General features: G+C 37.7%; 1 protein-coding gene across 1 annotated transcript; it reads left to right on the top strand.

The window, feature by feature from the left end:
* The first annotated feature begins 777 nt into the window (after window positions 1-777).
* LOC128080724 (interleukin-8-like) lies at window positions 778-3,820 on the top strand. Its single transcript, XM_052683263.1, has 4 exons — window positions 778-1,002; window positions 1,448-1,583; window positions 2,346-2,429; window positions 3,026-3,820. The coding sequence occupies exons 1-4, from the start codon at window positions 939-941 to the stop codon at window positions 3,054-3,056; spliced, it is 315 nt and encodes a 104-aa protein (XP_052539223.1). The 5' UTR covers window positions 778-938; the 3' UTR covers window positions 3,057-3,820.
* Window positions 3,821-12,280: the final 8,460 nt, after the last annotated feature.

Below are 12,280 nucleotides of genomic sequence, written 5' to 3'. Positions count from 1 at the left end.
TACATATCTGACTTCATCTGAATAATTCTCCACCACATTTTCATCTTTCCTTTAATTTTACCACAAGAATACTCTTTTTGACAAGGCCAAATTTAAATTTGCAAAAATGTCTCAACAATGTCAGAGTGAGAATCCTACCGAACCTTCTGAAATTCTCCTCCACCCAAATTCAAAATTCAAAATGCTCAGTAGTACTCCAAAAACAATCCTTATTTTGTTGCTTATTTCAGTGATGTTAGACTTCATTATACTAAAAAGTAACATAAATCATCTCAGAAAATAAACATTTTTTAAATGTCATTGTATGTAAGGAGTAGGAGAGCTTATTAAAATCCAATTCTAGTATCTGTCATTTCTACAAACTGTAGTTCCTAGTTCTAACAGTTCTCCCAACAATAATAACGTAAAATAAACAAACAAACAAGAACCACTCACGTGCACAGAAAAAATACCCCAAAGTTCAAGGACACACATGGAAAATCACAGATCACATGCAAAAAAAGTTGCAGAGGGAAAGTTGCAAAGAGTAGCAGAATAATAACTGCAAAAGTTTAAAAGTATGGAAAAGAACAGTTGCAAGCATGTGACACAGGAAAATAGAGAGTACACAGTGCTAAATAAAGGGCTATTTTGTACATGTTCTATGTTTTTATCACTCTCCAATTAACAAAGTGCTTCCTGCTTATGAAAAGCAAGTTCATGGTAGTTGAGGGAAAGGGGTTTGCCCATACCACCATGACTCATTCTCCAATAGCACACTACAGGTTCAGGAGTTTCCAGTGGTGTGACCCACATATGATGCAGGGGGTTCAGGACAGTATATAAACAAGGCAGATACTGAGCACAGCCACTGACCACCCTCGAGGCTGCAGGAGCAAACTCCTCACCAAAATCCCTCACCAAATCCAGGTGACACACAGAAGAAACACTCTTGAAAGATGATGGGCAAGGCTGTGGCTGCTGTCATGACTCTTCTCCTGATCTCAATGGCTGGAGCAAAAGGTAAAAAAATCCTTCCTAAAACCCTTATAACTAATTGCCAATGGGAGTGCTGATGGGGGAAGATATTATTTTGTCTTAAAGTGCAGCAAATAACTCTGTGTGGGGCTAGATTTTACTCCCTGGTGGAAAGAGTAAATCCGTGTACATCCATCTGATGTAGCCAGGTACAAAGATTAGCGAAATAAAAGCAGAGTGATAAAACTGCTGGTGCTCAGTCATTATCATTTTGTGTTTCCAATAGCACTGGCTGCTATACAAACAGTTTTTGCATAGTGACAGCGACTGGGCAGCCCAAGAAAATGGGTGAAGGCAAATTTTTCAAGTTGTCTGGCTCATAAAAAGAAAAATTATTTCTAATACTCTGAGAAAAAACAACATGTATTTCCTGGGCAAACAGTGTAACAGTCCATACACTACCTGTGTTTTTTTTCTCCTTGTTTTATAGGTATGGCTCAGGCACGTTCAGCGATTGAACTCCGATGCCAGTGCATAGAGACTCATTCCAAGTTCATCCATCCAAAGTTCATTCAAAATGTGAACCTCACCCCTAGTGGACCTCACTGCAAGGACGTGGAAGTCATGTAAGTGCTGTTGCAAAGTACTCCCTGCTACTCAACAAAAGGGAAACAGATTTTACATTAGGGATGATGTAAGCATTCTCTAAAAGATGCAACAAGACAGCATGCCAGGTTAATCAGAATGCAGTGCGGTGCGTGATGCTCCTACAAATGACATAAAATACATGTCATATGTTGCATAATTTCTGTAAATCTGTACTTAAATAGTACACGGAATTTTCAGCATAAACCTGTACTCATCAAAAAAGCAAATAAATCTAAAACTCTGAATTCCTCTGACATAAAGAAAGAGAATTAAAGCCACTGAGCTGCATTGAGCAGTTTATCAAGACATGCATTTTATGATCCCATTTCTACTGAAGTCAATAGAAAAATGACCATTAGCATAGAAGTCACAGAAATCTTACTGTGGCAATATTTTTATGGACTAGCCAGTAGAGTTTCTGAATCAAGATGGAAACATTCAGCTCCTCAATTAAATACCATCACAAATGCAAACCAAGCTATCTGAAAAAGAAGCGATTTTGAAAACAGTGAGTCCTGCAGATAATCTAATCCATCCACAAAGATATAGGAATGTATGAAAAAAAAAAAAAGAAAGTATGTATTAGGCTACAGCTTCAACTGATAGCAGCTTAAATTAAGGGAGACCATCTCAGTGTACATCTAGAGAACCTTGATGTTGCAAGAAAAAAAGGGAAATTGCCTAAGGAAGAGAGCTTCACTAAATAGACCTTTTGCCTTCCTTTTTCTTCTCTGATGTAGAGCTACTCTGAAAGATGGCAGAGAAGTGTGCCTGGATCCCACTGCTCCGTGGGTGAAGCTGATCATCAAGGCAATTCTGGACAAGTGAGTATTTTCTTCTCTGTGGGCACAAATTATTAAAGAGCAGTATTTTGAAGAAGCTAGCAAACATCCTATGCACAAGTTGTTCAAAATACTGTCTCATAAGGAAGTTGCTATCAGGAAGTTTACTGACTGGAGCACATACTGTGTTTGCTTTGTACTTTAATTATATCGTCAGGTTCAGTCCCTTAGTGCACCAAACATCCTATGTGCGTGCTAGCTACAACTCTCATAAGGCACAACTATATTGAAAACTTCAGCGCAAGTGCTCAGTCCTTTGGAAATTCAGCTGTTAAGTGACTGTTTTTTTCTTGCTTGCAATGGTTAAAAGCAACGATAACTTTTTCAAAAAGAATAGCATTTAGGTGAGTGGGTGAAAATCAGGCCCAAGGAGTGTTAAGCAAAGGATCAAACTACTGAGGTCTGCTGAGTTAGTAAATACTCGTGAAGAGGTGACTGCAAACTAATGTCTCTTTTTATTTTTATGCAATGACTTTCAAAGGACTTGGACAAAGCACAAATCCTTTGAGGCCGATTTCACACAATTCCAGCACGTGATACTTGTTCCATTAGTTTTAATCTTTTTTATTTTTTTATAGGGCAGACACCAAGAATAAGACTGCATCGTAAAGCAAAGAACAAAAACGTCCTACCTCCTCCAGGAAGACAAAAGTGGGAGACCCCGCCATTCAGCTTCTGGCAGGTCATTTCCTCCTGCCTCCTACATTCATACTTTCATCATTGTCTAGAGGATGTATCCTCCCTCTTTTTGTAGTTACAACAGTAACTTGACAACAGCAGCTTAAGTGTTTTAAAGAAGTATCATACAGGAGAAAAACCACTGAAATTAGAAAAAGTAGGCAAAAAAATAAAACAAAAAAGATCAGGCTTGTGAAAGGAGATGGAGATGATTCTAGCCACCACATAATCAATGTGGTGCACTCTATGCAGGTCTTTCTTTAAATAACGTCTTTGCCAATAGTTTAGAAATTGCCCAACAATTCCTTTTCTCCAGGAACATGCTGACAGTTTAGCATCAACTGTACCTAGGTTACTGCTTCTCATGTGGGCTGCAAACCAGAAAAAGGGGGCTTTCAGAGTCAGTAACCCCAAAGTCTGAGGCATCAGTTTTGGAGCCATCATTTTCAAGGCATTATTTACTCTGAATTACTGCTGTGAAGCTATAAACATATGTTTTCATGCCATCTTTTGGTTACAAAAAGGGCACTTTATTTATTTGAATTCTATTAAATATTTATTGCATCTCTAATATTAATTAGTTTATACTTTGTCATAAGAATGTAGATGATCTTCATGCTTCCATTATTTATTTATTTATGGAAAACATTGAAGTTTTTATGCTTTTGTTATTTATTTATTTATGGAAAACACTGAAGTGTTGTGCTTACATTATTTATTTATTTGTGAAAAACGTCTCAGTTTAGGTACCTAATAAATGCTTATTTAAATGTTTTTATTTCAGTATTGTGTGTTATTAATTTCCTTATTGACCTAAGAAGGTACGTTTATTTTCCTTCAGTACCACATAAAGGTGTCTCACAAGGTCAAGAGGAGGCTGAGTTGTGGGGACTGATAAGTACCTCAGGGAATTCTTGCCTGCAGTACGTGCAGATGATTTTCAGTAGGAAAAAAAATACAAAAGTGGTCAACTTCCTTCTTCTTTTCTTGCTAGACTTAATTTTTTCAGAGAACTGGGTGAGAAAATCCATGGGAAGAAAGAAACGAATAAACAATGGTGAGTCACAGAAATCCCAGTCTCAGCAGCAGAGTAAAACAGCATGTCAGCCGTGGATCTGGCACAGAACCAGGTTTCTCATTAACTTACCGTAATCAGGCATATCTGATTAACTGCAATGGAGTCAGTGAGCACCCTCTGAAATTTCAGGGAAAAGGGAGTATTATACCGCGAGAAATCTTAAGGAATGAGCTCCGATTGTAAGGCTACATGACACTGACACAGTGATTTACAATGAAACCCTGTGAGACAGTGATTTACAATGAAAAAGCTAGAATACCAGAAGCAAACACTAGAGAAAATGGGAAAGTTGAGCAACTGTTTAGATATCTATTCTTCTTTGACCTTATCCTAAAAAGGAGCCACTCCATATTCTGCACAAACAATGTATGTTTGCTCATGGAGCAAGAAGATAAAAAGGGAGTTTCTATTACAGTTTGAGCAAGTTCTTGCACAATATGTAACTGACCCCACCATACTTTGCCTTCATTCAGATCTCTGCCCCTGTCCCAGTGCATTACAGACTACTAGACTTCATCTTCAAGACATAAAGAGGACAGAACTCCACACAGGGCAAGGCTTTGTGCAAATTTGTCTTACAACAGTAAGATTTCTGGTTTCTGGATGATTTTTACCAGCTAGCCTCCCTCAATTACTTAGTGTAAGGCAAGCAAGAAGAGGTGAGGAAGAAAGACTTCAAATACACAGCCATGAAAGCATGTGTGTATCTTAAGGCTTTAGGACCAGTTTTACTGGAAACATTGGTAAAGCAGTACGTGTGCAGCCTTTGTTGCGAGTAAAATTCCAGTCAAGTTACTGTCAGCTGAATCACAGTCAAGGAATCTCTTAACTCTTCTATCCAAAATTTCAGCAGTAGCTTACTTAGGACCTGAAGCAGAGCATTTGCACAGACTGAACCATATCCTTTCTTTCTCCGTAGGTGAAAAGCGATTCAGAAACTGGCTAGAAATGATATTACTGAAATGTATTTCTGTTCAGCATGCAATTACAAAAGGCCTTTCTTAGGAATAAATAACAATTCTCACTGGAAACATGGTTCCAGTTCTTAGATCCCCACCACAAACCAAAAAAAGCACCACAGCTCTTCTGACTTGATGATTACTTTTGTCAAACCTGGGCTGTACTTCTGTGTTGTTTCTTCTTTGCCCATATTAATTCCGAAGCCATGACAGGACTAATTCTCCTAGCAAAATATTTTTATGTTGAGACACTTAAAAATTCAGTCAATTTTCTTTGACTATATCCTTTTGCCTATCAGTATAAAAAAAAGCAAACCATGAAACATGCACAATTCATTTCAAATCAGAATTCTGTTAGAGACACAGAAAAGTATCTGTACTGGATGATAAAATCTAGTGCATGCACCATGCTGCTGTTCAGCCAGCTTCCATCCTACTAAATTTCACTTGCATTTTTTCTCTTTCTATTGCTGCAGCCTGAGTACACTGAAAGTCTTTACATGGCTTCTGCTAAATATCTGAATGCTAAGGTCTTCTTCAAATGCAGATGATACACAGCAATCTTGTTAGTGTGCAATCATGGTAAGAATTAGAGAAAAGACTGAATTAAAATGGACTTACAGTTCAGTACTGCCCCAGTGTTTGTAGATCAAGTTAAATCGTTAAGCTGGGAGTTGTCAGTGTCCAGAGGGTGCCTGTAAGCCCTAATGCACTCACCTAGGTCCTCCACCCATTCACCTGCCCACAGGCCTAGGAATCTCATTTAAGCTTGGCATGGGACCTTCATTCTCTCTCTATGTTCTAGAAGTGTTACTCTCCAGCTTAGCCACTGTCATGCCTGTTCCTGATTGCGGACCCTGCTCATCCAGCCAGTGACTCATTTCTGCTTGGACTTGGACCTGCATCATCACTGAGACACCTGCTGGGGTGCTTGCTTCCTGGTTTAACACCAGCTGGTGACAACTTGCCCTGCTGGCTGTGGAGTCCCTTTTGTCTCCTTATCTTTCAAGGAGAAGGTGTCCAGCACTGCTCCCTGGCATTAGTTATCATTCAAAATACAATTTTCTTCCCTAGGTCTATTGCATGTTTTTAAAATGTCAAATCATTAGCAACATTTCCATGTGACTGAAGGCCTTAGAAATGATGTTAATAAGTTCAAGAACAGAACCTTCCTTCACATCCTATGGAAATAGCAACTTGTTCATCAAAGAAGTTTGACTTCTACAGTATCCTAAAAGAAGATTGTGTAGAAAGACAATGTTATTTTGTTTCATCATGGATGCAAGTATTGCAGATGAACCATAGCATTCATTGTGTATAGCAACATTCCCCTCAAAAGTTATGAAACAAAGTTATTACTAAGACAGAGTTATAAATGAAAATGCTATGGGGAAGCAGGTTAAAGGCCTAAAGTAAGGTCTGAAGGGCAGCTAACCATGACAGTTTCACCCATAACTCTGAAAAGTTCTCTTCCAACAGCAGAGGTGTGATCTCTTCTGCCCTGACACTGACTGTGCAGTGTTCTTTCCACAAAGCTCTGGGCAGACAGTGCATATCAGTCTTCAGTATGACTGCATTCTGGGAAGCTGTGAGGATAACTGTTTAACTTTTGGAAGTCATAGAATTTTCTATCAAAAAATGCCTTTTCTCTGGCTGATCACAATTTCTATAAATGAATACTATATAAAGGGATAGAAAATAACCACAGAACATAAAGAAAAAGTTATGTTCCAAGATAAAGTAATTTCTCAAGGGGCTGTTTTTACAAGCTTGTGTTATAAATAGAGCAGGTGATGTGACGTGTCTCCACCGCAAGCAAAGCAACTCATGTTGACATACTGAACCAGGTTCTTGTTAACTATTGAACTAGCAACTTATCTCAGCTAACATATCCCAAGTAGTCCTGCTCCCTGATGACAAAAAGGTAGACACTATGTATGTCCAAGACAAATGATAATTTGCCCTCCACACAGCATCAAGGCTCTCATTTAGCAGAGCCCTTTTCAGAACAATTCCTTTCTTAATTCTTAATTTTATAAAACTACTGAAATAACTTCATATGGATGCCGTATTTTTTCAGATCACATTTTGGTTCAGTTTCTTTTCTTGAGATCACCCTTCTCTCCTCACAAAAATAAGAATATCTCAATATCCCAGTGAGCAAAAAAATACATACTTTGTGTTCAAGAGATATTTCACTCAAGACATTTATTCATCTTCTGGTTTAAATACCTATGATTATTTTGCAGAATATTACAGAGAAAAACAAATTTGCTCTGTGCTTATCTGAATCAAATTTTAGTATTACATTGTTAAATATATCCTCCTATCATAGATAGAACAAATGAAATATTCAGAATAGATGAAGTGACTTAACTGACAATCCACCAGACATTTTAAGGTTATCTTTTTTTGCTCAACGAGTAGAAAAACTTTTGGTACAGAAGCAAGTATCTAAATCCTGTCAGCCAAACAGAAAATGATAGCTAAGATCCTTTCACAGAACAGCAGAAACTAGTTGCCTGCATAAGACACTATCAAAATATAGAACACCATAACAACTATCAAAATATAGTCCACAACATTGTCAAAGTAACTGTTGGGCACAAGTTTTTATGCAAGGCATTTAAACTAGGTGGAGAAAGCTTGACAGAATAGACAATTCATAGCAGTGAACAGCACTTCAGAACCAAACTAAAACAGAAAAAGTAACACAACCCACATAAATATAATGTTAGGAGTTTTCTTTAAAAAGCAAGACACCCCCGGGTGAATGTGATAGAAGTAAATCCATACCATTTCTCCAAGAAAGATCTGTCCTTGAGAAAGAGGCAGAGATCCTTATGACAGCTGTTTCTGACAGTTATGATAACGGGTAGTACAAAGACCAAAGCCAGCTTCATTTTCTACGTGTGCCAAGAAAATAAATTTTTGGAAATGTATCTTTAAAACTGATCTTTTAACAAAAGATTTAAATGTCTGAGAGATGCCATTCACTGAAATAGGCAATTCTAGTCAAAAAGTGACTAAAGAAGATGAAGTATGTTTAGAAGTGGCTTCAGCTGAATGATGTTTGACAGGGTACACTCACAGCACAGCTGCAAACAGTGGATAGGTGTGGATTCTTTACTACTGCCAGAAAACTGGCAACTAAACTGTGTTCTGTGAGGTGCTTCATTATGTCTCATCAGAAGTTCTAAGCCAGCCACTGTCAGCCTCAGGGTAGCCTAATGACAACCAACTAATGGCTTTCAGAAAGAAGCCGATTAAGTTAGTGATGCTAAATTACTAAACTGCCTGTTATTTTTAAAGTGGTATGCATTATGCTCTAGTTTCCAATTAGAGATAAGAAGACTCTGACAGATACAGTAAGATGAAGGATGAAGAGCTGCACGGCTGAAGCATGACGAAGTGCAACATGTGCACCTCTGTGCATGCTGTGAGAGGCTCAGACTGAAACAAAATGCACTATCTGAAAGTATTCATGCTGACATCTGCAAACCTTTTTGGCTGTAGATTAGGCAGGAAGAAAAATTAGTGTGACATTTTAAGAACCAGAGATTAATATATGATGTATACTGCCTACTGATCACTTCTAATTTAACCAGAAATTCCCAGGACAAACTTCTTCAAACTTCTTTTATTTCCTCCCATCGCTTCCTTATCTTACTTACTTCTTATGTTTCCTCCCATCACTTCCTTATCTTACTTCCATATTCTGCTTGGCAGGAAGAAAATGCTTCTTGCTACAGTCATGATAGGAAAATGTGACTGAAGGAATAAATGCAGCCTTCATCCAGAAGATAAAACTCTAGTTGCTGGTCCCTGCACATTCTCTAGTAGAATTTATTATCTCCTCTTTTAATACTAGGCTGATCAAATGTATATATTAATAATTATTAATATTCTACATTAATATTATCATGCATATTATTGTATCATTTATTACTAGATACATAACATTGCCAATGACTTCATATTGAATTGTATCAAATGAAATATTTTGTATAGCCTACAACAATCTTTCAAATGAAAACTACAGTGAAGAACTGACTGTTTTGAAGCAGAGCTGTAACAATTATAAATATACACAGACACATAAATTCATACTTGTACCATTGTATTTATAAATGTATGAATTAAAAGGTAAATAAATTAAAAAGCTATCCTGTTATCTTGTGATTCCAGAGGGATTCAGCAAAGTCCAAAGTGGTGATCAGATCAGGACACATAACCATTTATATTTAGACACATAAGTGAAAAAAAATCCACAAGTTGCCCTAAGCTTTTCCCCTTTCCTCGTTATGACTTCCTCAATACACTAAGTAAAAAACAGATGTTCAGGAGACAGTCCGCTGTCTACGTATTGCTCCCAACGGGTTGCCTCACAGCAAACTTCCATAAGGGTTTGCACAACACTGTGCCTAGTTTTTGAGCAGAAGTGACTATTTGTTCCTTCAAGGCACCACAGGTCAAGTGAAATTGCTGCTGCCAGCAAATCCTTTGCAGGGAAATGAAGGCAACTTCAGAAGACTGAAAACGCTGTACCCTTAATTTTACCAGAGAGAAGAATTTTATCAGCCCAGTGGTTACAGCATCTACCTTGAACTGAGGCAACCAGAAACTGCAAGGTACTGAAGCCCACATCTCTCCTATCTCTCATGATGGTCTTTCTTGGTCACTAGAGTACTCAGAAATCCCTACCACACCAACCACATCCCTTCTGTTTGCGTGTCCTTTGCTACATGCAAAGATTCCAAGTGATGCCAGCCAAGACCCTAAAACATTAACTTCTGACTTTTGTGTTCATTACACAATGCTTTGAGTCATGTAAAAAAAAGAAGTAGTTTTTGACATCCTGCAGCACGGAGAACACATCCTATACGCTGCCTTAAACACAAGCAAAGGAAGCATTTCCTTCCCTTTTCAGTAGTCATTCAGTAATTGGCTTGTTGCCTAACTTCTAGTTTCTTCATTATAGTGGCATGTTTTTAACATGGTTAAGCATGGAAGGTCTCTGCTCATAGCAGTATCAGCTCAGTCAGTGATATTATGCTTGGAAAGGTAAAGCAATTCCATTCGCATAAGTCATCTCTGATGTTTGTTGGGAAAACACACCCAGAGAAAATCAAATAAAGGATTCGGAGTTCCCACATGGAGGCAGGGACTGGGATCAAATACTGGGCAAAGTGTTGAAGGAATACAGTGAGAACTTGGGTGAAGCACAGCACTCCTAGGAACACAGGTTAGGTGTGCCAGGAATTTGGCTTGATTTCACATCTCAAACTTTCTATGCCACAACATTTCTATTTTATATCCTCCTGTAGTTTTGATGAAACTGTGTCATATTGGGAAAAAAAGTGTAGTGAGAAGAGATGCTTTAGCTCTTAGAAACCGAAGTGGGCTTTTATTTCATTACAAACATCCTGCTCTTTTAGACTGATACTTGCTCTTAGCCCCGGGGCAGGGTTAATCATATAGGTGGAGCAGGCTCTTGGCTCTGTTTTTGTCCTGGGGATTTTTTGCGGTTCTGTTACTGCCACACTCAGGAAATAGTTTACTCTAGCACTAAGGGGGGCAAAAAGTCACTGAATGTAATTGGGAATTCAAGGGGGATTTTTTTCACCTTGGATGAAAGGCATTTCAGTGCACACTAAGATAAAGCTGCAAATAATTGCAAAGAAATTGGTACCCCCAAATCAAGTTTTAATTACTCTGTGTGTGTACACATACATATGTGGAGACAAAGAAAGACATGCCTAAGGAAAAGAATCAGCCAAACTTTTTTCAGAATAAGCTTGTTAGAAGTTTGACATGAACAATAAAGCAAACATTCAGTATCTGGTATGATTCCTTCCTTTTTCATGCCTTGAGAAAACAAAATGTATTTTCCAGGAAAGCTCTGTAAGATATACAGCTAAGGAGAAGCACCATTTTCAGCCAGAAGTGGTATCTTTTGTTGACTCAGTAAATGGCTGAATAGTCTAATTTGGCTATAATTTTTCCTGGGTCAGCTGAGATAGTGATGGGAAACAGATGGATTTTCCTTTTATCAAATGAGTCCATGGCCAGCAGTAAATAGTGAAGTATAAGAAATTATGAATTAGTAAACATGCTGAAGATGAGTTTTTCTTAAGTCTTTGGAGCAGGGGAGAAGTGCCTCTGTAAGTCCACAGACCACAAAACATGAAACTTTGAGGATAGGGATGACAAACAGCAGAAGTCATATGTCAGAAGCACTATATTTTTACAGAATCAGAGCAGATTCTTCACCTTAACACACACACTCCAAATGGATAAAAGTAATAATTCTTCATTTATATGACAGATCAGCAGTTGAGCCCAAGCTTTCCCTTAAGATGTCTGTGTTATACAGTATTATTTCTACCAGCCACAACGAGCAAGTACTCAATATTCATGCAATGAAATTCTTTAACAAGTACCATAACATTTACTATTATTTCCCTGTGTAAGACTTAGGGTTACCGTAACCGAAAGAGAAACAGGTTTACTAACAATGCTGACATTCATAAAGCAAACAAAAGCAGATGTATTCAGCAAGTCTCGCTGTTGCATTTGCATACAAAATTTCCTCAAACTCTAACATGTGTGACAAGAAAAATGCAGGAATGGTTTTCAAGGTTCTTTAGAATTAAAGATCCATTTAATTCTAATTCAAAGCATCCATCAGGATGCTTTGAATACTTTGCTTTGCTTTGAATACTGCACTCTCAGTTCCTTTACTGAACAGAAAAAACTGGAAATGCATTTGTACAATACAGCTTTAACAGAAATAAATAGAAAAAAAAATTTAAATCAGCAACACAAAACCAGTTATTACCATGAAGAAACAAAACATAACATAACAGAAATACAACATAAATGTAACCAAGCCATCATAAAGTTACTTTGTGAAATAAGTATGTACATTACAGAAAAAGCAAAATTTACAAAAGCCTACAAGAGAAACTAGACTGCATGGGTATTATTTACATGCTTTAATAAATTAATACGTTATATTATTTGCAGCAGAATAATTCATCATCAGCTAGACTATTTCACAACAGTCATGTGACTCATTTTTACTACATCTGGGAAATTCCTCTAACGCAATCTAC

This window comes from Tympanuchus pallidicinctus, unplaced genomic scaffold (assembly GCF_026119805.1).
Source record: "Tympanuchus pallidicinctus isolate F22 unplaced genomic scaffold, pur_lepc_1.0 scaffold2, whole genome shotgun sequence".
Lineage (NCBI taxonomy): Eukaryota > Metazoa > Chordata > Aves > Galliformes > Phasianidae > Tympanuchus > Tympanuchus pallidicinctus.
Note: the sequence above shows the minus strand (reverse complement) of the source record. Positions and strands in the feature narration are given on the sequence as shown.